Here is a 26047-nt window from a genome sequence, read left to right as displayed (position 1 = left end):
CCTGAACTTTCATTTTAAGGTGGCAGTTAGGGTGCTTTTGTTACAAACCCTGCAGAGACATTTTTTTGTTGTTGTTATTTACACTCCTAACTATACCTTGCAACATTCCTGTTCTTCTGAGAGAGTGGCTCCTATTTGAATATGTGTTTTTGACAGCTGCTGTTCATCTGGCAACATTGTCAAGCAGCTTGAGTGGGAACCTCAGTCATCCAAAGCTTCCTTCCCCAAAGCTGCTTTTTGCATAGTCAAATGATGTTTCCTCTCTACACCATCATTCCTGCTTTGTGGCAGATGATGTTGATTTCTTGCTGTATGCAGGGCAGCCGAGGGGCACGATATTGGTGAATTGTTGTGCATGCTCTAGAGTTCACCAGCAGTTTGCTAATCTCTGTCCAGAACATGACGAAGGCTTTTGCAAGTTGTGCCTACAGCAGCTCAGGGCCCAGAGAGCAGCTGTACAGCTGGAGATGCAGATGAAGTGTCACCTCCCTGGGAGAGGAGCACCTCTGCATCCTGACAGGGCTGGAGTGCTTGATGTGGTGTGCATTCCTCAGGGATTGCTGCTCTGTAGACGCAGGGTCTGCTCGATGTGGTAGCCCTCACACCGTTCCTTACAGCTGCTGTGCTCCTGAGGGGCTGCTGCTCTCTTAGAGAGAGCATGTTGGTGAAGCAAGAGGCTCAATAGAGAGATAACCTCCAGCTTTTTTGGCCCAGACTGGGCAAGTGGTACATTGCAGGAGCCATCAGTCTGTTCTGTCTGTCTCCTGGTGGTGGCTACCAGTCATCAGAAGAATCATTATGATACAGGCAGTTGGCCACAAACAATAATGCCTGGAGGTAAAGTGCTTCAGCTCACCTTTGCTAGCTTCTGGACCACCAACGGTTTCAGCCTGAACAGACTCCTTTGCGAGAGTGTTCCTGTTGCAAAGCTCCTCTTGCTGTATCTCTGATGTATCTTGATGTGTTCCTCTGCAGGAAGGAGCACTGGAAGCTCCTTGGCAACCTGAAGACCACAGTGGAAGGTTTGGTGTCCATCAGCAACCCAAATGTCTGGTCCAAGTATGGCGGCTTGGAACGGCTCTGCAGAGACATGCACAGCATCCTCTACCATGGGCTTATCCATGACAAGGTACAGCTCTGTCCTGCCAGCACAGCTGTCTGTCTGTCTGTCTGTCTGTCACAGCCTCAGTGCCTGTCACAAGCAGGGCTGCAGCTCACTTCTGTGCTCATAGCACAGAGTGGGCACAGCGCTTGTAGCAATGTGGGAAGTGATGCAAGCAGGGACTAAGCTTGCCTGGCAAATGCTGTGGTTGCCAGAGGGACCTGGGTGCACGTTCTTTCTATCTCATCTACTTTCAGTATGGTTTTTCTAAGTACTTGTGCCCCCTGTGCTGAGGCCAGCCCCTCTCTTCTTTCTTTGTGCTGCAGCCAAGCGATTAAATTGCATTTGCAGTGAGTCAGCCCCGTATCATCTGCACTTGGACAAGTCCCCAGCGAGGCCTGGCAAGAGAAACCTCGCATCTTTACTGTTTCTGGTTAGCTGTGTTAATAACAGGAGCTGGCAGCCAAACCCGCGCTCTGCGTGAATGGGATCACTCTTTCCAGGCTCTTGTTGTGCCTGCAGTTGCTCACCCAGCCTTCCCCCTTTCTGTGACTGCGTGGAAGAATTTTTCTTTCCCACTTGTGTGCAGAGGCTTGAAGATCTCCCCTTCAGCTTGCAATTACCAGCACAATTAATTTACAGTGGAAAGGTGAAGCAAGGTGTGGAAAGGTGAAGCAAGGCTGCAGGGTGTGCCTAGGGACAGGCTTCCCATCAGTGGCTCTGCCACCCAGAGAGAAGAGAACGGCACAGAGGAGCCCCAGGCAGCTTGCCCAGGCCAGCTGGTCCCGGATCAGGAAAACTGCACCTATGCAGTGCTGCACCCAAGCTAATAAACCTCCAGGAAGAGCCTGACTGGCAGGTTGTCCGAGCAGGGAGCTTTGCTCCCTGGATTTATTAAGTTTGCAGATAGCATTAGTTGAGGTGCTGCTCTGTTGCTGTTAGTCCCCAGCTGCATGGACCAGGGACCTTCTCTGGGAGATTGACAGATAGAGGAGCTGCCTTTTCCATGTGAGGTGTGCAGTGCTCCCTTCTGACAGACCTTCTGACAGGCTTCAAGAAGTGAGGTTTAAGTAATTTTTACTTGTCTGTCTGTTGGTAGCAGTTCATGCCAGACCTGCAAAGCAGGATGGTGTGTTACCTTCCTCAGTGCTTTTACTATAGGCAAAGACAGCTCTTCCACTCAGGAATGTCTCCTCTGTTCAGGCATGTGTGACAACAGTCAAGCTATGGGAGTTGCAAAAGGAGGCCCATAAAAATACAGCTTCCTAATAGCAGTTGTCTCATAGTTGCTCCAGCAAAACATTTCCGTTTACTTTTTATTTTCTTGGCAACTTTTTTGCCTACAGCTGGGAATTAAAAAGAAGGTGAAAAAATACATATGTACACATTAAGAAAACTAGGGTAAGAGTTTTTTAAACTTTAGAATTAATTTTATTTATTTGTCCAGAAAACCCAATTCAGTCTAGAAAACTAAAATTGCCGTGTTAGTTTTCTAGTCTTATAAAACAAACTACTCCCCCACCGAACCCAAGAAACCACCAAAACAGAAGCCATTCCTCTGTCACTTGTGAAAGAGGAAATAGGGATGGAAGTAAAAATAATCAGCTTTTTGGTGAAGAGATACTTTTTGGGTCTGTGTTTACAACCAATAGGGTGGAGAGGAAAACAGCAACTCTGCTGCAGTTCCTCTCTAACGGGAAACCCCTCACTGTCTGAATAAAGCAGAGGCAAACAGCATGTCCTCTCATGGCAGCAAGGGACTAACGGGGATGTACTCATTTAACTGGCACTTGGGAGGTGGTACCTAACTGTGCCTGTCCTGGGCAGGTGTGCTGCAGACAGAAGGATTACTGGCAGTTTGTGAAGGACATTCGCTGGCTGAGTCCGGGCTCTGCTCATCACCTGGAGAAGGTGGGTTCTGGTGGGGTGGCCTTGTGTACCCAGTGGGAGGGGAGAGGGCAGCTGGGCTGGAGCCTCACCCGTGGGACAGTGGTGCCTGGGCTGCTGTGAGTAAAGTGGCTCCATGGCTTGTGGAGGCTGACACAGCCCCATGTGTTTGGGTACAAGCTGTGTCCTGGGAACTCAGTGTGGCTTGGGCTGAGACAATTGGCTGCTTATTTCTCCCAGGCCAGTCTCCAGCTCTGCTGGGCTGGGTGCAGCAGGCATCACCACGGGAACTGGCACAAGCAGTGCTTGTGTGTGCGCAGGGATGATTCATGTGTCTGTGCAGATTTCTAAGGGTCTGGGCTGTGCCATTTCTGGGTTGTGACTTCACCATGCATTTATTCTCCCATTCCTGACTTGTGCCAACCACTGGTATATGGGGATGCTCTTGGTCCTTGGCTGCACCATGCTGACATCCATGTTCCTGCTGTGGATGGGCATAAAGGGCTGGCCACTGGTGGTCGCTTTGTCCAGCCTGCTGCTGGGGGAGTGGGGGTGTAACTCCAGTCCAGCTCTGCAAGCTGCAGCAGCTCAAGCATTGCCATAGCCTTTCCCAGCTAATGTGTCAGCTAGAAAATGACTGTCACCACCGGGGTCAGATTGGATTTGGGTGCATGGGGTCCCTCCAGGTCAGGGGCAAGGCTCATGGGTGGGAGAGTGTGCAAGCGAAATTCGTTGTGCTGGTGGCTCTCAGAGGACTTTGGTCACTGGCTGACCTTTGAAGCATTGTTCCTGCCTGGTGCTTTTGCCTCCTTGGTGACTGGGGAGCTGCTGGGACATGCCCTCTTTCCTGCTGATGGTGACTGGCACGGGAAAGCTGCTGTTATCAAGGGGACCAAAGCCATGTGGCAGAAACAAGCCCTGCTCCCCTTCTTGCCTCTGCCTGCCTTAACCTGTGCCTGACGTCCCTTTCCAGTTCATCAGCCTGCAGGAGAGCGGCCAGCGTGACCCTGAGGGCCCAGGGGACCAGGCCATTGCGCAGCTGTGGCTGCAGCACAGCCTGCAGTGCCACTGCCTGTCGGCGCAGCTGAGGCCGCTCCTGGGGAACCGGCAGTACATCAGGAAGTTCTACACAGGTAAAGAGCAGTGGGCCTTTTCCTTCTTACTAGGAAAATATCTAGCTGGTGGCATTTCCAAGCTGCGTGGGAGTGAGGGAGGACAGCAGAAAAGTTGATTTGCATGTGAGCAACTGGTGTGTCAAACCATGTGGGTGAGAGAGACTCCCTTGAGCAGCATTTTTTTCTCCCCAGATACTGCCTTCCTGCTCAGTGACGCACACGTCACGGCCATGCTGCAGTGCCTGGAAGCTGTTGAGCAGAACAACCCCAGGCTTCTGGCTCAGATTGACACCTCCATGGTGAGTTGAGGTCCCGGATTTTCCATCTGGCTCTCCCCAAATGCCGACTGGCTGCGGCTGCTCCCGCAAGGTCACATTCAGGGCACTTGGAGCCCTTGGACAAGAGGCTGGACTTGGAACTAGTAAAAGTTGCTCCAAGAGGGGAGGAGAGTGGGGAACTGGTCCTTGTCCTGCCTGCATGACCTGTCAGGGATCAGGGTGGCGGCGATGGCTGTGTGGAGCCTATAGTGGGGCACTTTGGTTCAGGCTTGCACCAAGGATTTGAGTAGAGGACCTGAGGACTAGTTCCTTGTAAGAGGCACCTTTGAAGCCCTCTCCAACAGTCCCAGGCTTCAGGGCCAGCAGAGCGGCCTGGTCATGAGGGACAGTCACCCTCTGAGGGGATGGGCAACACCCCAGGACACCTGGGTGCCTACTCCTGCTCATCATGCCAGTGACCCCCTATGCAGCCCTGCACCAGCTGCCCCCTCTCCAGAGGAGGGAAACAGCAGCTGCCTTCTTTGCACAGAGCTCCCCAGAAGAGAGCAATTAATGAGGCTTCATTAAATGGGGGCTGTGTTCTTTCAGCTGGCCGGCACGTCACTGCCGTCCCTGTGCGCGTCAGACCCTTCTGCTGGGACAAGAGAGATGTGTGATCGCAGCACTGAGGGACATGAGAGCTGTCTGCCAGGAGCGCTGGGCTGCCTGGATCATTTCACTGAGAGCCTGGTAATTTCCCAATGGGAATCTGTCCTGTAGCTGTGAACAAAGAGCTGCTTCCCTTCTTTGCTGCCGTGTTTTTTCCCCCCACCACCGTTGTGTTCCCAGGGCTGCCACGTCGTTTGTGGTTGGTGACCAGGCATTTGCAGGTTGATCCCTTTCTGTTGCTACTCTTTTGACATGTAGCCCCATAGATGCTGATTTATTGATGATGCCACCTCTCTTCAGCTTACTAGGAAGAGTGGCAATCCATCTCCAGTGACCAAGAGTCAGAGCCTGACTGTCCTCCCTGCATCCCTATGCGTCCCTGCTGCCACCTGCACACAGCAGCGCTGCTTTGGGTCCTTTTCCAGCCTCCAACATCCAGTCTCCTCTGGCCTCGCAGGTATCAAGGGTGGCTGGGGAGCTTAGGGCAGACCCAGAAAAGACTTTACCTAGTTATCTGCTTGTGTATTTGTTGGGGTGGATGGGTATGGAAGACTTCTGCCCGTGATGGGAGGGAGGGATTTGCCTGTGGTGGGTGGACATGTTGGTGTGAAGCCACAAGCTTACTGCTATAGGATATGTCTCCTTGTCTCCTCGTGCCAGAGTGTGTGAAATCATGCTCCTGCCTCTGTCCAGACAGGAGACCAGTGAGTTCCTGTGGCAGCTCCAACTCCAGCCAGCCCCAGGAGCACTGCCCATCCACTCGGTCCTCCTCCTTCAGTGAGGGCAAGTCCCCTCTGGAGCAGCCTGGCTCTGTCACCCACTTCCACGTCCCCTCACCCAAAGACCCCTTCTCTCCAGCCAGCGAGATGAGCTCCAGCACCACCAGCCAGAGCGAGGATACCTGGACAGGGAGTCAGGATGATGCACAGAGTGATGTTAATGACGGGCCGGAGTACCTGGCCATTGGCAACTTGGGACGCCGGGGCCGGGCTTGCAGCAGCGCCAGCACCAGCAGCACCAAGAGCAGTAGCTCTAAACTCTTCTCCTCCAGCAGCTCCCAGAAGCTGGACTCAGTATCATCCCTGGGGGAGCAGGGAGCAAGTGGAGGTGGCAGCAGGGGCCTGAGCCTGTTGCGTCGGTCCAGCTTCTCGGAGGGACAGTCATCAGCTCCACAGGGCATCCTCAAGAAGAGCCATGTGCGCTCACACTCTGACACCAACGTGACTTCCGGAAAGTTGCACGGTAATGGGACAGCTTCTCTGGGATGGCTTTTGGGTGTGGGAGTCCCTGGTACCAGAAGGCTGATGCTGGCCACCCCCTTGAGTCCATTGATCACGTTGGAGAGAGGGACAGTGGGCAAGTGATTGGACTTTTCCCTTAGCTTGTCAGCTCCACACTGGAATGATGGGATGACATCTTGCTTCCCAGAATGCCCAGGGGTGGACTGTTACTGGTACTGCAAGCTTTTACCAAAATCTTAGAAAATGGCAGCAATGCTGTGGCATTAGCTGTTCTGCTTCCCCACTGGCCTTGCTTGGCTGGGATATGGGACTGAGGCCTGGCCTCGTCCTGCTGGTAAGATGTTATCCCACTGCTAACCTGCTGGGTTCTCCTGTGGTCTTGAGTGAGTGAATACATATGGATGGGGAGAGTGGGGTGTGAGGGGACAACCAGTTTGTGGGAGTTTGCTCTGGTGCTGCCTTCATTGGAGAATTGGAGGTCCTTGCTGAGTAGTAACCAGTCTGTCTCTGTTTTCTCTCCCTTAACGCTGTCCTTTTCCTCCTCTGTCTGCCCAGGAGGCCTCAGGGATATCACCATTATAATAGAAGATCCAGTGGCAGGTTTGGGAGCCAGTATAACAGCCCTTCATTAGTGATCATTGCATCAAGTTCAGGATTGCCATCAACCCATTAGTGTTCATTTAGAAAACCAAAAAGAAAAATCTTTCTTTGCTGTGTCCCAGCTGATGCTTTGAAGTGTGGTCTGGTTTATGCATGCAACCTGACTGAAGATCCCAGCTTGGTTTGTGGAAGCAGTGGACCAGACCCAGAAGTGTGTCCAGCTCCCCTGCATGGCATTAGGGAGTGCTGGCCACCAAGTCTCTGAGCTGTATCCCCTGCCCTTCCCTCCACCCACTGCCTCGGAAGCCAGCCATCTCCTACCTGGTGAATAAGGGTTGGCAGCCAAGTAGGCATGGGCTTGAACATCTAATTTTTCCTTTTATTTTGTGGATCTGTGGCACAGGGAGGTTTGATGTTGGCTGATTTCCAGTGTATGTACCCACAGCTGAGACTCCTGGATGCTCTTTTGGGCTCAGGGAAAAGAACTGGGCACTCAGACTTCTTGGTATGGTTGTGTTGCAGTCAGTCCTGCTGAAGAAGACCCTGTACCTCTGGCCTTCAGGATGGCTTTTCCCCCGAGCAGAAATGCTGGGGTGCTGCCATGCCCCACATGCAGAAAAAGTCAGCAGCTCAAAAAAGTGGGCTGTTTTGTTTTGCATCCACTGAATAGTGGCACTGGGTTTGTCGACCTCACATCTGGGTGCTCTGTGTCTGGGAAGGCTCCTCCTTGGGGGTGATGGGTGTTCAGAGAGATGTGTCCAGCCCTGTGTCCTGCTCCAGCAGATGATGCTGAGCATTGCCTTGCCTTACCCTTCAGCAGTAGGCTCTGTTGTATGTGGCATCCACCTCATGAGGTGGTTTCTGTGTTGAGGTGGCTGCAGGACACCCTGTCAGGCTGCAGTAAGTAGCTGTGAGAGGCTCCTACCCTGACAAGTCTCCTTTGTCTCCCAGCCTGTGGGGTGGGTTGATCCCAGGCTCCGTCCTGGTGACTGCTGCTTCATGGCCTTCACAGGGAGAGGCTGGTATTGGTGGGCTCAGGAGCCTCCAGCCACATCAGAGTTACAGCACAAAGCTGGGAACAAAAGTGAGCAGGAAGTTGAGAGGACAGTGTTGCCCTTCTGTTACGCTCAGGATGTCAGCTGGCACCTGCCCTGTATCCAGAGCTGTGTGCTCCTGTCCCACTCCAGCCAGGGTGTTTTCAGTCTCCTTCAGCAGTCCTTTGTCACCCAGCCACTCCATCCAGGTGTTCCCTGGGGCCATGGCTCTCTGCAGAGCACCACATGTTCTTGGTCCCCAGTCAGGCCAGCTCCTGGCAGTCTCCACTGGCTCAGTCTGGCAGGGAGCTGCACCACAGTGTGTGCATGGGGCAGAGCCTAGCCCACAGCCCGTGTAGGTCACCTTGGGCACTGCACCCAGGCTCCAGTGCTGTGTGTGGAGAGCCCTGGCTTATAGTGGAGCAGGAGCATGTCCTTCAGATGCCTCCTTGCTCTGGTGTCCAGGCTGCTTTGCAGGGCAGGGACCCCCACAGATCCTTTGGCTGCTCACATTTCCCTGTGTCTCCTGTTCTCTGTTCTGGGGGATAACTGCCCTTGGAGATGCTCCATCAGGAAGAAAGGGCTGGCAAGAGGTACTTGCTGGAGCCTGGTGTGTTCCCCAGCTCTGCTCTGGGGTAAACAGAGGAAGGCTCAGGACTCAACTGTTCCATGGCTCTCATGATCTTCTCTCCGTCATTCCCCTTCTGCCTGAAATGCCTTTCTAGTTTTGTCTCATCCTGGGCTTGCCCTCAGCTGTGGCATGGAGCAGGAAGATGTCTCTCTTTATTTCCATCCATTCATGCCTGTGTGTGTGATGCTGAGCCCCTTTCATTTCACCCTGTGCAGTGGCTGGGTGCCTCTGAGCTACTGAGGTGTGCCTGGTGTCATCTTCCCTTCCAGAGTCCCATGGTGATCCAAGTGGAGGGAGAGGGCCGGTCTCTGCTTCCACGCAGAGCAGTGAACTGAGCACACCCAGCTCCCTCTACATGGAGTATGGTGAGTACAGCCAGCCTCAGCAGGGACACTCAATCCTGGTCAGGTTCCTCCATGGTCTGCAGTGACCTCAGCTGCTGGCACCTGCTTGTGGGATGCTGGCTGGGTGCTGGCAGGGCTTGGTGGCATGGAGATAGCAGGTCCTTCCCTCATACCTGTGTCTCTTCCTTTTCTAGACTCTGGACAGTACCTGAGTTCGGGGGAAGGGATGTTCAGGAGACCTTCAGAAGGGCAGTCCCTCATCAGCTACCTCTCTGAGCAGGACTTTGGCAGCTGTGCAGACCTGGAGAAGGTGAGGGAAGCAGCAGCAGCCTGTGTGCATTGGAGAATGTATCTTGGTGCAGGTTCAGAGACACTTCCTGCCGTGGGGAAGATAATGCCATGGTATTGCCTGCTGTAGAGCTGTGCACCGAACTCCAAGGTTGAGCTCCTCGGTGGTGTCTGGTAGCTGGGATCTGCCCATCCGTCATATACATGGCAGCTTTGCAACATGTTAGGGCCTCTCGGGGCCATGTGCTGACCCCCCAGAGTAGATGTGTTGCACATCTTCTTTGTAGGATGCCTGTTGTGTTTTGTGAGTATTCTGATGCCCAAGAAGGCTTTGTTTTCTAGGTCCTCATAGAGGAGTCATATTTTACAGGGCTGACAGAGGTTAATGGCTTTCACCACCATCCATGAGTAATAAGCTCTTTCCTGTCATAGGTGGGGAACAAAATTTTACCAAGTCTTCTTAGTTCATCCAAGGTATAGCCTTGAATGCTTTTGCTCTTGCCTTGCAGGAGAATGCCCACTTCAGCATCTCAGAGTCCCTGATCGCTGCCATTGAGCTGATGAAATGCAACATGATGAGCCGGCAGCTGGAGGAGGAGGAGGAGGACAGTGACAAGGAGATCCAGGAGCTTAAACAAAAGATTCGCATTCGGCGCCAGCAGATCCGCACCAGGCACTTGTTCCCTACCTGCCAGGAGATAGGCTCAGACAGTGGGTGATGCGTTTTGGGCTCATCAGCTAGTGGGATGTGGGTTTTCTGTCCATTGCCTGTCCTATAGCTGCCTGCCTTCCTGCCCGTTCCTTGCAAACAGTTAAATTGCTACCAAGGTGCTGCCAAGATTTGTGAAACTGCTGCTATTGAAGACCATAATGTGACAGATACCATCCATTGATAACACTGCTGGCACTGAGTTATGGAATGTAATTTCATTTTGAACCCATAGTGTGTTCCATCTTTGAGCTCCATCCCTCCCTTCCCTGGCCGTACCTGGCTATCCCCTTCTCCCATAGCTGTCAGTGACCCTTTGGAGCACTTCCACTGGTGACCTGGCTGTGATGCATTTCTCCCAGGTCTGGTGGCGACAGACAGCGGGTCCCAGTTCAGCTCCCACGGCTCCATGCGGCTCTCTGACTCTGGCTCTGTGGAGGATGTGGAAGAGTACGAGATCCGAGGTAGGAGGAAATGGCTGTGTCGGCTTCTTCCATAGAAACAGACTTCTTGGTGTGGTTGTGTTGGGGTCAGTCCTGCTGAAGAAGACCCTGTACCTCTGGCCTTCAGGATGGCTTTTCCCAAACAACTGGCTGAATTGAGTATAAGCAGAACAATCAGTTTCCCTCATGTGGTGGCATGATTTTCCTTCAGAATCTTCTGTAACCCTGTCATGTTCTGTGCCTCTGGCTGGTAGGTGGTTTCCATTTCATTGCCTGGTACACACAGCTGCTGTCACAGCTAGAGAGGTGGGAGAGCTGCCCTCCTGCTCTCCTTCTCCCCAGGCAGAAGGAGCCATAGCTCTGACCACTTACCTCTTGAATGGTGGGTGCTGGTCACATCCCGACCTGCAATACCTCTAGTCTCTGCTCCTGGCAGCTTGGGTGGCTGAGCTTATCACCCACAGGAGACCAGCCTGAGTCCCTGGGTGTTCATTTCCTTCAAAGCCTTGTTCATCCTGAGGTGGATGACAATAGTACCTCCATCTCTCTTACTTTAAAAAGAAGATGGAGTTGTCCAGTCTTCTTGTCTCCTGACTATTGACAGCAACCCCTCCTTTCAGTCCATGAGGGTGAGGTTTTGGGCTCAGTTTTGTAGCCCATGGAGGAGTGTGTGAATTCAGTTCTGGGCTCTCCTCGTGTGAGTGCTGCTCTTGTTTTATGCCGTTTCTCTCTGGCCTGGCTGAAGCACTGAAGTCGACTGTTTTGTCATCACCGTGTCATACAGATGGTAACGATGGATCTAACCTGATTCAAATGTCCAAGAACGGCCTCTCAGTGTCAATGGCTTCCTTGTTCTCAGGTACCCTGCAGTGCTCCCCCGGGCACGCGCGCGTGTGTGTGCAAGGTGTGTGTGTGTGTGCACGGGCACACTTCTCTGAAAGCTGCCTGGTTTCAGAACTGAGAATTAGTTCCAGTACCATCCAGATGTCAGCAAGAAAAGCTGTGGCAGGATGATGTGGCAGGATGGAGTAGAGCAGAGGCAGAGGAATTCTGCTGTGGGCTCCACCCCCCCAGGGCATTTTGCCATGCAGTATTTTGGATGTATCAAAAGTGCCTGCTGTGGTCAAGACCTGTCTTGCCTGGGGTAGGACTTCACAGGGCAGTGAAGCTCTGTAGGTGTTGGAGGCTGAGCCTGGGTTAAATGAGAGCAGAGTCCTCTATGATGTGGGACCAGGTCTCCATCCCAAGTGCCTTAGGGAGCATTATCCTACTTGACTTGGCAGAGCTGGCATGCCATAGCTTTGATCTGAACCACAGCCAGCCCTTCCTGTTCTGCTCAGACTTGACTTGTAGTGGAATCCTTCTAGAAAGAAGTTCTGGAGGGAGAAGTAGTGAGATCAGACAGGGCATTGGCAGTTTGTTCATGCTGGAGGCCCTAAGCACTGAGATCACATGCAGCTTAGTGTTTTTATTGTTTACAGTAGTACTAGTTAATCCTTCTGGTCTGCTGGCCGTGTTGAAATAACCTTCATGTGCTCTCTGTTTTCTTTAGCAAGGGAACAGCCTGCTGGGCTGCTGCTGCTCTCTCCTGTCTGGTGTTCAGCACCAGCATGTTGCTCCTGCTGGATTTGCTGGTGCTCAGATCTTTTCTGTCAGCCCTGTTGGGTTCACAGACCAGGCTGTGATCCTGGCTGAAGCTGGCACTGGGGTGTGGGGTGATGTCCTTAGATTTGGGGGCTGTTCACAAGCCATCTGGGGGCTATCCCACCTGGTGATAGCATTGGCAGAGATGTTTTGGGCAGCTAATGATGATTTGGGAGTGTTTGCTGTTAATGTTAGGAAATGAGCGGTGTCCCAGTGCTAGCTCCTGTGGAAGCCTAGGGTCAGATCTGGCTCCCTCTGCCATCCCTGAGACCATGTCAGTGCCTGAGTGTGCTGGCTCTGCCTTCCCATAGCACCTGGCCCACTCTGTGCTGCGTGTGCCCTCCCGTTTGCTCATGTTTGTCATAGTCTAGGACCATGCGGGACCTTCCTGCGCAGAGCAGAAGGCACCGGAGCATGGCAGGTGTGTCTGACTGGTGTCCTACAAGGTTGTGAGGCTGTTTGCCTGAATTCCTTGTTTTCTGCAGCTAGAATTCAGTTTGCATGACCTAGATACGTGGATTCCTTAACATTAGGATGCTTTCGGGTGCCTGTTTTAGCAATGGATGTCAAACAGTGAAGGTCAAGCATCCAAGCTGAATTCCAGTAGTGTGAGTCTGTAAATTTGCAGGACTTACTCACTTTGTTGCTAGGGCAGTCCTGCTCTCTGTAGGAAAGCTTGGGGCAGGGGGACACTCCTTGCTCAGCCTGTGACTGCTTTGGCTCACAAGCTGTGATTCCCTTGGCCTCAGTGTGCAGTTGATGCCTGGCTGGGATCATATGGGCTCTCTGCAGATTTGTGTTAGCCTGCTTGGGGAATAGGAGCAGGGACCCTGAGCTCTGCCTCCCCATGCCAGGCACTGGGGCAGGGGAAGCTACAGGCTTTTTTGTGGGGGTAGTGTGGTCACTGCAGACCATTCCTAGAGCTCCCCAGAGGTACAAAACAGGAGACCTGCTGGGATGAAGGTTTTGGCTTTGGCCACTCTTCTGTCCTGACCTGTAGTACCTTCACCTTGCATGCCCTCTTCCCTTTTCTGGGGGCCTTATCTGCCATGAAGCAGGGTTTCTGTCTATTTTTGTCTGCATTGTACAACTTCAAGTGTCCTGACACAGGGGTCTTCTACTGTTGAGATGGATTCCCAGTTAGGGTTTAACCTGCTGGAGTGAAAAAAAGATGAGTGTAAAAGGTACCTGTGGGTATTGCCTGCTACTGGAGCTGCAGGGCAGCCCAGGACTCTTTGGGAGCTGATGGAGGGGTGGAGGGAGCACGACTCCAATGTCCTGCACCTTATCTTGGACCCTTCCCTCCTCAGGAGATGAGTCTGTGACCTCTGCAGAGGGCTGGCCTCATGGCTGCTGGCCCTTTCTCTGCAGGGATGCTGATGTGTCTGGGCAGTGCTGGGCACAGGCTGTCAGCCCTGGCTGTGCAGTCAGCTGACAAGCTGTGGCTTGGCCAGTGTCTGATCTTAGAGGTTGCAGTCAAGTAGAGAGAAGGGCTCTGCATCCCATTGCTAATCCCTTCCAGCATCTATACTGTGTGTAGAGAGCTACTAAACCTTCTTGCTAGCCCTGCAGTCCTGCCCTCCTGTGTGTGTTCTGTTTCAGGCCCTGTCACTGCTAGGACTTGATGTGTGACCTGTACCAGCAGCCACTTGTCTCCCCCAAACCTCGGGCTGGCTGTTCACAGCATCCCACCATGCCTTTCCCTTGTAATTCCAACAGCTGACTGATTAGACTGCACCCCTCCTTACTGCTCAGTGCCACTGGTAGAAGTTGATGCTGTAGTTCACATGCTTTTGAATAGCTTGATGAGTTTTACCTTGAAGCTTTGGTTTGAAATGAGTGTATCCCCCTGCCCTGTCCCATCTGTTCCACCTTGTCTGTTTGTGATTTCAGATGCAGACATCAAGAAGAACCCAGACTCCAGCAGGAAGTCCTTTCTCTCCTCGGACTCCATGTACGTCTTCAACCTCATGGTGACACATCTTGGGTACCACATTCTCTTTCCTCAGCTCTGCTCTTCCATGTGCATCAGTTGCTGTTTTGCACTGGAGTAGATATCCCTCCCTCTCTCCCTCCTGCCTTCCCTCCCTCCCTCTGTGGGGATCCCTCTGCTCGTGTGGTAAAATACAAAGCTGTGTCAATGGTTGGCAGCTGCTTGGGTAGGTTCACATTGGGAGAGCAGTTTTTTCTGGCTTACACAGGCACTGGCTGTCACTTTGCAGCTTCCCCTGCAAACAGGCACAGGTTTTGCTAAGTGATTCAAGTTTTGCTCACCTTTCTGAACAGTTGTTGTGGTGCCATTAGCCAGCTTTGCTTGGGGGCAGCTGCAAAGACAGAAATCAATCACGTGTATTAATTTTAAGCCTGTGTAGCAGTGCAGAATTATGGTACCAGAGTTGAAGAGAGAGGATCTTCAGCTTGAGCTGGGACTGGCATGGGGCTGCAAGGAGGGTGCAGTGGTGAGATCCAGTACTAACAATTCCTTTGCTGTCTAGATCCCACTCCTTCCTCAATTCAAACTCGGCAGAGGCTGTGGCCATGGGCCTGCTGAAGCAGTTTGAGGGCATGCAGCTCCCAGCTGCCTCTGAATTGGAGTGGCTGGTCCCTGAGCATGACGCCCCGCAGAAGGTAAGGCTGTGAGTTCGTGTCAGTGATTGCATTTGATCTTCCCTGAACTCCTGGCTTCAGGCCACTGCTGAGGGGGCTTTGCTTGTCCCAGTGCTCCCTTTGTGGAGCTGGAGGAGCGGGTTTGTCTGGGCTTTGGAGATGGATGCATCCAATCAGGGTTGTGCCACTGCAGCCTCCCACAGCAGTGTCCAAATCCCTGGAGACAGCCATTCTTCATCCCCCAATTCAGCTGGAGGAGCAACTCGGTGCCTGGCAGTTTTCCAGAGGGCTGCAGTTGCAGTTTTCTGGCAGTCCAGCCAGGTGCACTGCCTTTGCAGTACAAGATAGGGATCTGACCCTCTTGCCTGCCTCTCCCAGCTCCTGCCCATCCCTGACTCTCTGCCTATCTCTCCTGATGATGGAGAACACGCCGACATCTACAAGCTGAGGATTCGGGTGCGCGGAAACCTGGAGTGGGCCCCGCCACGACCGCAGATCATCTTCAATGTTCACCCAGCCCCAGCGTAAGGACCCGTGTGGCTGGGGGCTCTCAGGGGATCTGCCCTTTCCATCCCTTTTCCATAAACACCGAGGTTGCTTATCCTCTGGTTGCTGGGGTTTCCCCGCTCTCAGACTGGTAAATCCACAGTGGTCACCACTGTGAGATGGTGAGATGGAGCCAGTGCCTGGGATTAGTGCCAGGACACAGAAGGGCTTTTTGCCTTGGATGTGTTGTCCACATAAACCTTCCAGGCCTTCCAATACCCATCTTCTGCTGCCAGGTACCATCAGGGCTGGGTCATGCATGTTGTCTTCTATCTCTGGGCAGGAGGAAGGTGGCTGTGGCCAAGCAGAATTACCGGTGTGCAGGTTGTGGCATCCGGACTGATCCTGGTGAGTGCTGGGAGCCTGACCTGTAACTGGAGAGTGCAAACAAGTGGGAAGATGCTGAGTGAGTGGGTGGTGGTAGAGCTCAGCACAAGGTCACTGGGGCAGTGCTGCACTGCCTTTGCCAGCTCTGCCTGCACATTGGTGTGCACCATCCACAGAGGAGTCTCCTCTTCCAGAAGGTCACAGAGCTGGTGGAGGCAAAGAGCAGCCAGCCTGTCCTTTGGAGGGCATTTCAGATCTTGACTCTTGTAATGCAAAGTCCTCTGTTGGGTCCTCAAGCTCCCAGCAGGTTCTGTAGCTGCAGAGCTCTTCCCTGAATATGTAGGTAGATGTGGCTGCATGAGACTGGACTATTGGTCCTGAAGGCTTTTGCAGCCAGAGAGTGCTTGCAGACCCGAGTGTTGAACACTCTGGGCTGGAGGAGATGGCAGCAAGGCAGAGTTCCTTGCTTGTTGGAAATGCTGAGCAGCATTGGGAGTGCAGCATGTGGCTGTGCAGAGGGGAGTGCAGCATGTGGCTGTGCAGAGCCCGTGCCTGGGCTGACCTGCCTGTCTGCCTGGGTTTGGCCAGATTACATCAAGCGGCTGCGGTACTGTGAGTACCTGGGCAAGTATTTCTGCCAGTGCTGCCACGAGAACGCCCAGACCGTCATCCCCAGCCGCATCCTGCGCAAGTGGGACTTCAGCAAGTACTACGTGAGCAACTTCTCCAAAGACCTGCTGAGCAAGATCTGGAGTGACCCACTCTTCAACGTGCAGGCTATCAATCCTGCCCTCTACCAGAAAGTGAAGGCTCTCAACCAAGTGCGGGTAAGACCCTTTCTGTGCCTTCCTGAGTGGGGTTTGGATGAGGTGGGTGGCTGCCAACTGTAAACCGTATTTCAGGGAAGCTGGGGAGAAGCAGATACTTCAGTTTTGGAGGCTTAAAACCTCATCAGTATGTGTTTCCATTCCACGTCTTCTTATTTCTTCAGTGGCATAGGAATGTCAAAAGGAATTTGTGGCTGGTATCCAGCTGGGCTTCAATTTATCTCCTGGAGCACAGGATGATGGTTGTGCTTGCCTTGCCCTGTGTGATGTAAACACCTTGGAAACAGGAGAGCAGCAGCTGAGGAGCAGCAGTTATTTCAGCAGCACAGGGAATGGGGCAAACCTGCTTGGCTGAGGACTGTGCTCTGTTTACTCATTCTTTGTCCCCCCTTCCTCTGCAGCTGCTGAGAATCCAGCTTTTCCACATGAAGAACATGTTCAAGACGTGCCGGCTAGCTAAAGAGTGAGTCCTAGGCTGTTTTGCTGTCCTGGTTCTGTCCCCTGGCAGTTTGCATTGGGAATCTGTGCAGCCTGTGCATTGTGGGGAGAGAGGGGAGTGGAGGGGGAGAGAAAGCATAAGGAGTGGAGAGAGGGGTCTTAGTGGAGTCACTTTGCTCTGAGCTCTGGTTTCTCTGTCCTTGCAGCCTCCTGGACTCCTTTGACACAGTGCCTGGCCATTTGACAGAGGATTTGCACCTCTACTCACTGAGTGACTTCAGTGCCATCAAGAAAGGGGACCTGATGCCTCACCTGACAGAGCTCCTGAAGGCAGGCAGCCTGCACATTGACAAGTGCATGGTAAGGCCTCCTCTCCTGCCTCTTGCATGGCTCTGCAGCCTTGGGAGCAGGCTTTGCTGCAAAGATAACTGATGGGGAGGCTTTGGTGTGCCAGGCAGCCACCAGATTAACTGATTCAGTGCTAACTCTTCCTGCCTGCTTCATAGAGCTCCTACCTAGCACAAAAGGGATATTTGCTACCCCATTTTGGCTCTCCCCCACCCCTGACACAGGTTGATTCAGCCTTCCTGTGCTCCATGCTGGGGAAGGGCTGTCCCACATGGTTAGAGCAGGGCACCACGTCCTGCTGTCCTGCTCTACTCTACCTTCTGCCTTAACTTGCCAGGGAGGTGAGCATTTAGCTGCCTTTTCCTCATCTTTTCTCCTTCCAGCTGTGCCAAGCCAAAGGCTTCATCTGTGAGTTCTGCCAGAATGAGGATGACATCATCTTCCCCTTTGAGCTCAACAAGTGCAAGACATGTGAAGGTGAGATACTGGGGAGCAGCAGGGAGGGGGCAGACCCTGGGGCCACCAAGGTCTGCTTCCAGTTTGAGTGGCATTTGTGCTAGCAAGAGGTAGAGAGCCTTAGCCAGCCAGACCAGAGTGCACTTGTGCATGGCCTGTGTCTGCAACATACTCTCACAGCAGTAGATCAGCATTGTAACAGTGTTTGCTGGCGTGGGGAAGCATGTAGGTCCCCTCCTGACCACGCTGTGTGCTGCCTGCCCTGCCAGCAGCGGGCAGTCGGGCTGTGATTGCAGTGAGCGGGTGTCTGGGAGCCCTGGCTTCCCTGCTGCTGTGCTTACAGGACAGGCTGCAGCCTGCACACAGCTCCCCTGCCCCTGCTTGGATGGCTGGAGCTGACCTTGCAGAACAGAGAGAGCCTGAAGGCTTTATCTCTGTGTCCTTCCTGCATGCTAAGAAATCCCTAGGCCCCTTCAGGAGACATCCTCGATAATGCCCAGTATTAATGGCTGAGTAGAGCTTGGTCCTGCATCTTGGGACCAGCCTCTGAACTGGCTTAAAATGGCTCCTGACTACATGCAAGCCTTGCTTTGGCAGGTGCAGTGCCAGAGAAAACTTGGGGCAAAGTCATTATTTCCTTGGAGTATCAAGGAAGTCTGGGGAGGGACCTTGTGTGGAGCAGAAAACCTCCCTCCTGTGCTTCCAAAGCTTCGTAAGCTAGTGCAGGGACCTGGGGTGTGGAGCGTCAGGCAGTCTGTCAGCCTGCACCAGTGCTCAGCCATGCTCTCCCTCACAGAGTGCAAAGCCTGCTACCACAAATCCTGCTTCAAATCCGCCCGCTGTCCCCGGTGCGAGCGTCTCCAAGCCCGGAGAGAGCTGATGGCCAAGCAGAGCATGGAGTCCTACATCTCAGACTACGAGGATGAGCTGGAGCAGCCGGAGGCAGTGGCAGCCACATGAGCATGTGCAGCAAAGGAGCAGATCATGGGTTTATTTATGTGCGTGGCCTTCATCACCAGAGACTGAACCACACAGACTGAGGATGAGGAGGACTGTTGGGAGGCTTGGAGCACTGTCTTGAAGGGATCTCTTTTCCCTCATGCAGTAGTGCTGGGCTGGGAAAGGAACATATTCCATCATGTGGATCTGCTCCAGGTGCTCCCACTCCCTGATGCCTTTGCTTGGGGGGAGGCAGCTGCTCCTGCCTGTCCTGCAGGCAGAACAGGGATCTTTTCCGAGCAGTTGTTCATGCTGGACTAGACAGGGCTGTGCTGTCCATCTCTGTGCCTTGCTCTGAGCCGAGCAGGGTCCCCTGCAGGGTCAGCACTTTCTGCTCATCAGCTGTATACTAGGAAGCTCTGGTCACATCTGCTCCTTGGAGGAGGGAATCAGGTCTCAGTCCTCTGATCCTCCATTCTGCTGCTGAGGGTTGTGTGCATAGAGGGAGGGTGGGGGTTTGGGGTTGGTTGTACATTTAACAGCTCCCTTTCTCAAATGTGCTGTGGGACACTGCTGGAGAGCAGTTGCTCTCACTCCAGAGTCAGAGCAGAGGAGGTGGCAATGATGAAAATGCCAGATTTCCCTGTGCTGCAGAGGGACACTGCCGCTGGAGCAGCTGCACAAGTGGATGTGCTGATGGACTTTTGGCAGGCAGATCCCCATGGCTCCACAGAAATCTGCCTCCATGGGATACGGTGAGGCTTCTGACCCTACTTCCTTCTCATGCTGCCAGTCTGTCCTACCAGGGAGACATGTCCTCCTCTAAGGATGACATGGGACCTCACTCTTGTGGCACCAGGACCTGCCTTGTGTGGAGCTGCCTTTCTGCCCAAGACCTGTTGGGATGCAGGTGAAGGCTCATGCCTCCAGCTGCATCCCCAAGCCTCTGTCTTGGTTTGTTGTTTTAGGTTGTTTTTTTTTTTTAATCTGCTGGATTTGGTTTTATTTTTTTTAATGTGGTTGTTTGTATTTTTAACTGTGTGTTCCCTCTCAAGGAGGTGCTGCTTGAAATGCCTCCTTAGGGGGTATGTGATCTGCTTGGGACTCACCAGTATAAATCGCCAGGGCTGTCCTGCTCCTGGTTCTTCACCCCTGGATGGAACTGGTCCCCTCTCCCAGCAGATCTCCTGCTTCCCTTGGGAGAGGAGGGGTCCCTGAGCCAGGCAAAGCCTTGAAGCTTCTCAGCTGTGCTGTGGTGAGATGGTCAGGCAGCCTGCTTGCAGTGGGGATACCCAGGAGGAGAGCGGTTTGGCACTGGGGTGCTGCCAAGGTCTGGTTCCTCGCTGATGTAGAGCCACCTGCCACGAGTGACAGCTCTGCAGGGTCAGGGTCAGACCCAGTGGGACAAGGTGAGCTCTGTGCCCAGTCAAGGAGGTGCCTCTGCATTGTGGGGGGATGTTTTAGCCATGGCATACCCAGCACCACCTCAGCATAGGTGGGATGTGGGGTGTTGGGAAGGATGGTGTGGCCTGTGTACGTGCAAGGAGGGTGTTGAGGGACCAGAGAGCAATGCACTGGCAGGAGGCCTCAAAGGGCAGTGGCTCTTCAGGACATGTCCTGATTTGAGGCTGGGATGTGACCCCTCATGGGCTCTCCCTGTGGGGGCAGCAGGGCTGGGGAGAGGGGAAGAGGCAGGGGCCAGGAGAGGTGGCTGCAGGGCTTGCTCAGGGAGGGTGGCTGCAAGCCTTGCAGCTGGGGGCCAAGCTGCCGCACAGCAGCATCTCTCCCCTGCCTGCAGCATCCTGACAAAGTCCTGGAAGCAGGGTTCCGCTCCCCACTTGCTCCCCCAGGGTTTTTGCTGCCTTGTGTCTTGCTTCTGCTTGTTTTCCCCCAGAGCAGCTGCTCTTCTGCTCACTCTGTCTGCAAGCCCTGGGGCTACCAGATGTTGGTCTGCCTTGGTCTTGCCTGTCCCCAAGCCCAAGCCAAGCCCTCCTGTTGCTGCTCGGACCTGGGAACCCCTTCCCTGGAGTTGCCTCAGCAGCACACCTCCATCCACCCTATTTTGTTTGAAGCACTTTAATGTCATGGGACAGCAGCTGAGAGGCTGCCCAGATCCCTTTCTCAAAGCACTGAGTACTTTTAGAGAAGAGGGAAGGAATTCTGGCTTGTTATGGTTTCCACCCTCCGCCATGGACTGTGTGTGGAAGCAGCAGGACTTGCAAACCTGGCAAAGGTCTCCAGGGCAAGATTGTGCCCAGCACTGACACTGCTGCCCAGCACTGACCGCTACAACTAACACTGGAACTGGCCAAGACAGGGAAGCTCTTTGGGAGGGAGAGCTGGGGGCTGCCCTGGCCTTCAACTGGAGCTCTCACAACGGGATTATTATTGCACAGCACAGCAATTAAAATGCCGTCCTCAATAAACTAAGTTAATAAGGAGTCTGGTTGTGTTGTGACATTGTTTCGGTGGGGTAATGGTGTGTATCCCACCTGGAGGTGATGGGGTAGGCAGGGAGTGCTGCTGATGGCAAGGAACAATGGAAGGGACAGCTTGTGCAGCTGGTGATGCAGTCACTGGGAGGGGGTTACTGTCACTACACCGTGACTAATTAATCTGGTTTGTGGCCTCCGCCTGCAAACTGCCCACTGGACTCAGGGCAGGAGGTACAAGCCACTGAACAAGGGGCTCTCTGTAATGCCTGTTCCCTTCCAGAGCCTGCTTTGGCTGCTGTCAGAGGGGCCCATGGGCCTGGCCTTGGCTGCTCTGTCAGTGCTTGCATCCCCATTCCCCGCCGCCCAGCTCTCCCTTCACAGCAGTGTTGTGCATGTCCCCATAAACACCATCAATGCAGGTGATAGAAACTGTAAACTTTAAAACAACTGTTGAAAGATGGGTCTGACAGCCCCAGCACTGGCTTCACGAAGAGCCTCTTCCTGGGGGCCTTTCCCTAGAAACACCTTGCTCAGCCCAAATCTCAGCTGTGGTTACCAGCAGCAATGGCGATCTGGGCTACTCCTGAGGACAGTGGTCGTAACAAAGGCTTCTGGCAGGCACAGGCATGCTGAAGATGAGCTCTCACAGCTGCCAGCAAACCTGTGGCAGCAGGAGGGCTCCAGCAGCTGCCCCAGTGTGGCAACTCGAGCACCAGCTGATGGCAAAGACTTGCAAAACCTTGGAGCTTGCTGCTGCTGCAGGGAGCCCTTCAGCATCCCGGGGTGATCCCTGCCCTGGGTGATCACTGCAAGCTGGCAGCTTGGCAAAGGCACAACGTGCCCCAGCACAGAGGGTCACTGGGAGTGTGTGGGGGCGTAGCGACGCTCAAACTGGTCCACGTCGAACTTGCGCTTGCAGCCGGCGTAGTTCATGTAGCGAATCTTCCCAAAGATGGCCCGCTCCGCCCAGCCCTGGTCGTGAATGCCACAGATGGACCACAGGCAGCCTGCTGGGCACAGGGACAAAGCGTCAGCTCTTCCCTTGCTCAGAGGCACCCAGAGAGCAAGTGGCATGTGGGTGCAAACCAGGATGCGCTGGAGTTGCCTGCAGAGAGCACCCACTGCAGCCTTGGCCATCACAGCTAAGGCCTCCCACCCCATGCCCCCATCCTGCAGCTTGCCTACGTATCCATTGGGGTCCCTCCCGTCCAGCTCGTAGCGGTCATTGAGGTAGATGGCAAACTGCAGGGCCTCCTCAGGGGAACGCGTCCACTCCAGGATCTTCTTGGCCCAGTACATCCGCAGGAAGCCGTGCATCTTGCCCTCCTGGACCATTTGCAGCTGTGGGGATAGGGACAGCCATAAGGGTCAGTCCGTGGTAGGTCACCTCTACCCCTCTACCCCTCAGAAAAAAGCTCAGCATTTTGTGGGGAAGATGGAGGGCAGTACCTGAGCAGCATTCCAGAGTGGGTCATGTGTGGTCCCCTGCTCCAGCTCCTGCAGACTGTAGAGATAAGGCCTCTTGTCTTTGGCATGGAGCTTCAGGGTGGTTTGCGCCCAGTCATAGGCACCTGTGAGCAAGAGATGAAGAGCAACACTGAGCAACCTGTTCCGTAGGGCCCTGAGAATGGGGCTACTGAGGGCACTGTGCCCTAGAGGCACCAGTCTTGAAGAGGGCACTTGCCAGCTGCTGTCCTACCTCCAGAAAGGACCAAATGATGGGACATTAGTGCCCCCACAGCCCTTCTAGGAGAAATGGGATTGCCAAGTTGGAGTGACCAGCTGGGTACCCAGCATGACCCACGTGACCCAGGATGTTACCCTGCACGGTGTCGTAGTTCTCATTGTAGTAGCAGAAGTTTTCAGCCAGCTCCCGCCGCACCACAGCCTCCTCCACAAATGCATCCACTGAGTCCTTGTACGTGCGCCGGTGCTTCTGCACCTCCAGGATGGCTCGCTGGGTGGAAACTTGGCCTGGGGACATGGAGAAGCAGCAAATCAGGCTGCTGGTCCAAGCCACAATGCTCAGGCCTGCTGCAGAGTGGGAAGCCTGGGACACTCACCAAAGTGAAGCCACGGGGACAGGTTGCTGAGAGCCGCCTTGTTGGGATCATTCCTGTGGGTGCTGAAGAATTTCAGCCGCTCTGCAATGAAGGACTTCAGCACAGCCAGTCCTGCAGCTGTGCCAGGGGTTGCCCACTCCACCTCCTTCACGGTGTGGTCCACCTGCAAGCTGGAATAACAGGCCTCCCAAGCGATGGGCTGGGCGGCGACCAAACAGTGAGTGCATCTGCAGAATCTCTTCAGTGAGGGCTGCCCTGAGTGTTATGTCTCCAACCAGCAAGTCCCCAGCCCATGCCAGCCTCCTCCTCTTAACTAGCCCTCTGCATGGCAGAGATGTGGGAACCTGATGAATGAGGTGCGAACCTCCCTCTCCCCAGGGCATCCTCATCTCCACACCATCTGTGTGTGACCTCAGGCAGGTCACTGTCCTTATTCCCTGCCAACCCCTCCCAGGATCAAAAAATATCTGTGAAACACTCTGGGACCAGCCCGTGGATGGGTTTGGAGCGTCTCGTGCTGGTACCTCTGCTGGGCAGGAGGGGGAATGTGGGTGACGAACAACAGGGGGAAATTCAGTGAGGAACTCAGGTAGCTGAGCGTGGATCTTGCCCCGGATGGTCCTGGCGCTGTACTCCTGCTTGGGGGAGGCGACCCAGCAGGGCACGATGTTGTGGGCATCAACCTGGGAAGCAAAGCCATGGAGAAGGGCATGAGAAGCAAACAGTCCTGATAACATGACACACATGCTCTCTGCTCAGGTCACTCCAGTTCGCAAGACACAGGAGACAAGTTTGTCCCACATCTCACCAGCCAGAGTGCTCCATTCCCAGAGTGCTGACACCCACCTGTGCAAATGGCACATCCTCCGGCAACCGTTCCCTGACGTCCTCCACCCACTGCCGGGGCAGGCGGAGGGGACTGAAGTCTGTCACCAGCCCACCCACACCATGCTCCACCACAAACGTGGGCAGCACGTCCTTGGCATAGCCCAGCAGCAAGTGGAAGGAGATGTTCAACTCTGCACACTCCTGCAGTGACAAGGAAATGGCTGTGGGACAGTTCATGGCTCTAGAGACCCCACCCCACCACCATCTCCCACTTCCCCAGGAGCCCTGTCCCACCCAGCGTGGACATCCCCTGGCCGTACCTCCGCCACCTCCTGCAGGCCCCTCAGCATGAACCTGTAGTGGCGGATGGTGGCCTCCAGGAATTTGGGCACCAGGCAGAAGCAGACATGCAGAGGCAGCTCCTGTTTGAGGGCCAGGCGCTGGGCGTAGAGGAAAGCCCAGTTATCTGGGGGAAAAGTACACAGGGCAGCGTCAGGAGAGTGCTTCACTGATGGGATGGAGTTTCACAGGAAGTTTCCCCCCACACCTCCCTGTAGAGAGTGGGGCCAGCTCCAAAGTTACCGAAGGAGGGAACCAGCGCTTTTACCACGCATGGGAGCCCCTTCCACCAGCTGGTTCGCACCTTGCACTCGCTGATCCCGGCACATCCAGTAAAGGATGCACCGAGCATCATCCTTTAGGTCCGAGCCCTGTGAGACAAGGCGAACCCGCTTTTTGTTGTACTTGAACTCTCGAACGGACGGGGCCGCCTTCCGACGGGCCTCCTGTATCGCCTCCTCTTCCTCCGTCCTCCTCCGAGACACAGGTGGCACCTCCGTGACCTCGGCCTTTCGCTTCCCTTGTCCCCTCCGCATCCTCAGCACCGCCCGGAGCAGCGTGGTTGCGTGCGGCCGCTGCGAGAGGAAACCAGGCCGGACTGAGCTCCCGCGCTTCCTTGCGAATCCCGGACCCCGGACCGCCCCCAGAGCCCGGGGGATGCTGGTCCCCTGCCCATCCTGGTCCTCGGGAAGCGGCGGATAATGGTGTTCCGGTCCCCGGCCCGATCCGCTCCTGGTCCCGACCCCGATCCCGATCCCGACCCCGATCCCGACCCCGACCCCGACCCCGATCCCGATCCCGATCCCGATCCCGATCCCGACCCCGACCCCGACCCCGACCCCGGCCCGATCCCGACCCCGATCCAGACGCCGATGCCGATGCCAGTCCCTACCCGGCAGCCACGCGGCCCTCGAGTGTTACACAAGCCGTGGGCGTGTGCGAAGGGCGTGTCCAGGGGGTGTGGCCGTGTCCCGAGGGGCGGCTCCGCGCCCGGGACCGCCCCCCGCACACGGGCGCCGGTGCTGCACCGATGTCCCCGGCGCGCCCAAGGCGCTGCACCTGCCCCGGGAGGGGGGTCAGTGCCCGCTGGTGCCTCCCCTCCCTGTCCCCGGGAACAAGGAAGCAGCTCCAACTACCTTCAGCCATCACTCGGCAGCGTAGTTCCCCGCTGCCACCTTCCCCACGCTCTGTGTCCTCAGGTCCCCCACCTTGCAAGGCGTTGGGGTGCTGGCTGTGGACATGACTGGGGGCACGGGAGGGCTGCCCCTGCTGCTGCTGAGCCTTGCTGTGCTGGATCTCCCGCTGGGTAAGGGCTGAGCGGTATGTGGAGCTGTCCAAGGGGTGGGGGGTGAGTGAGCAGCATTGTTCTCCAGGGTGGTGGGTGGCCCTCGGGTGGCTTTACTCACAGAGGTGAAACACTTTGGGTGCTGTTTGTTCTCCAACATCTCAGCCCTGTCCTAGTGAGCAAACAGGGCAGTGGTTTATAGAACACAAGCAACAAGCTCTATTTCTTTTGCCTCTGATGGGGGTCTCCATTTGGGAAGAGAAGACCTTAGGCCCAGCTGACCCCCTTGCTGAGCCTTGGTCCCTGCTGGGCTCATTGCCTTTGCTACAACCTGCCCAGTAGCACCAAATGGCCCTGCCCAGATGGCAACCTCACTGGGATGTACTAGGCCTGCAAAACTTCAAATGCCATCCCAACATTTGCACTTGATGCAAAGTAAGAGCAATGTTGAGTTGAGAACTGGGAATAAACCTGGAGCTTGTACCTCCTGAGAACCTTGAACTACAGCTGTAGGTCCCCTCCTGCTGCATCCCTCAACCCCCTCCCAAAGCTTTTGTGGGTCGCAGCAGGTCTCTCATGGACTCGCCCTGAGCTGCAAGCTGGGATTTGTTCCTTTGTGGGGCTGCTTCCCCCGTTGCCATTATT

The 26047-nt window shown here is 54.6% G+C and overlaps 3 protein-coding genes across 8 annotated transcripts in view; 2 read left to right on the top strand and 1 right to left on the bottom strand.

The window, feature by feature from the left end:
* Nucleotides 1-20893, top strand: part of RUBCN (rubicon autophagy regulator) — a 30779-nt gene extending 9886 nt beyond the window's left edge. For 3 of the 6 annotated variants that reach the window (XM_042042242.1, XM_042042247.1, XM_042042244.1), the window contains exons 2-23: nt 976-1129; nt 2930-3013; nt 3963-4122; nt 4297-4403; nt 4971-5111; nt 5331-5487; nt 5724-6272; nt 6827-6871; nt 8806-8901; nt 9075-9190; nt 9678-9879; nt 10240-10341; nt 11105-11179; nt 13858-13918; nt 14460-14592; nt 14950-15095; nt 15401-15465; nt 16033-16271; nt 16673-16734; nt 16916-17069; nt 17441-17534; nt 18310-20893. In XM_042042242.1, coding sequence (XP_041898176.1) covers nt 1091-1129; nt 2930-3013; nt 3963-4122; nt 4297-4403; nt 4971-5111; nt 5331-5487; nt 5724-6272; nt 6827-6871; nt 8806-8901; nt 9075-9190; nt 9678-9879; nt 10240-10341; nt 11105-11179; nt 13858-13918; nt 14460-14592; nt 14950-15095; nt 15401-15465; nt 16033-16271; nt 16673-16734; nt 16916-17069; nt 17441-17534; nt 18310-18473 — 2991 coding nt within the window. In that variant the 5' untranslated portion in view covers nt 976-1090 and the 3' untranslated portion in view covers nt 18474-20893. The remainder of the gene's footprint in view (nt 1-975; nt 1130-2929; nt 3014-3962; nt 4123-4296; nt 4404-4970; nt 5112-5330; nt 5488-5723; nt 6273-6826; nt 6872-8805; nt 8902-9074; nt 9191-9677; nt 9880-10239; nt 10342-11104; nt 11180-13857; nt 13919-14459; nt 14593-14949; nt 15096-15400; nt 15466-16032; nt 16272-16672; nt 16735-16915; nt 17070-17440; nt 17535-18309) is intronic. The other 3 variants (XM_042042246.1, XM_042042243.1, XM_042042245.1) reach the window with 3 other exon arrangements.
* Nucleotides 20894-21307: 414 nt separating this feature from the next.
* LOC121671053 (deoxyribodipyrimidine photo-lyase-like) lies at nt 21308-25069 on the bottom strand. Its single transcript, XM_042042251.1, has 10 exons — nt 25010-25069; nt 24422-24692; nt 24099-24244; nt 23797-23979; nt 23475-23633; nt 22951-23149; nt 22709-22861; nt 22337-22458; nt 22069-22228; nt 21308-21894 (listed from the first exon to the last, which is right to left on the bottom strand). Exons 2-10 carry the CDS (start codon nt 24651-24653, stop codon nt 21743-21745), a joined length of 1506 nt encoding a protein of 501 aa, XP_041898185.1. The 5' UTR covers nt 24654-24692; nt 25010-25069; the 3' UTR covers nt 21308-21742.
* A 34-nt stretch (nt 25070-25103) lies between these two features.
* LOC121671052 (mucin-5AC-like) overlaps nt 25104-26047 on the top strand; it is a 6705-nt gene continuing 5761 nt past the window's right edge. Inside the window, exon 1 of the mRNA XM_042042248.1 lies at nt 25104-25423. Within this exon, the coding sequence (XP_041898182.1) occupies nt 25357-25423 (67 nt within the window). The 5' untranslated portion in view covers nt 25104-25356. The remainder of the gene's footprint in view (nt 25424-26047) is intronic.

This window comes from Corvus kubaryi, unplaced genomic scaffold (genome assembly GCF_017639235.1).
Source record: "Corvus kubaryi isolate FWS band 111438036 unplaced genomic scaffold, C.kubaryi_AGA036_p1.0 37397, whole genome shotgun sequence".
NCBI lineage: Eukaryota > Metazoa > Chordata > Aves > Passeriformes > Corvidae > Corvus > Corvus kubaryi.
The sequence above is the reverse complement of the archived record's forward strand: the minus strand, read 5'-3'. Positions and strand labels throughout refer to the sequence as shown.

Coding starts and splice junctions, on each gene's coding strand:
- LOC121671053 (XM_042042251.1), bottom strand. CDS start 24,653: ATGCGGAGGGGACAAGGGAAGCGAAAGGCCGAGGTCACGGAGGTGCCA. Junction 22,862..22,950: donor GTCCCCGTGGCTTCACTTTG/GTGAGTGTCCCA, acceptor CCATGTCCCCAG/GCCAAGTTTCCACCCAGCGA. Junction 22,229..22,336: donor CACTCTGGAATGCTGCTCAG/GTACTGCCCTCC, acceptor CTATCCCCACAG/CTGCAAATGGTCCAGGAGGG.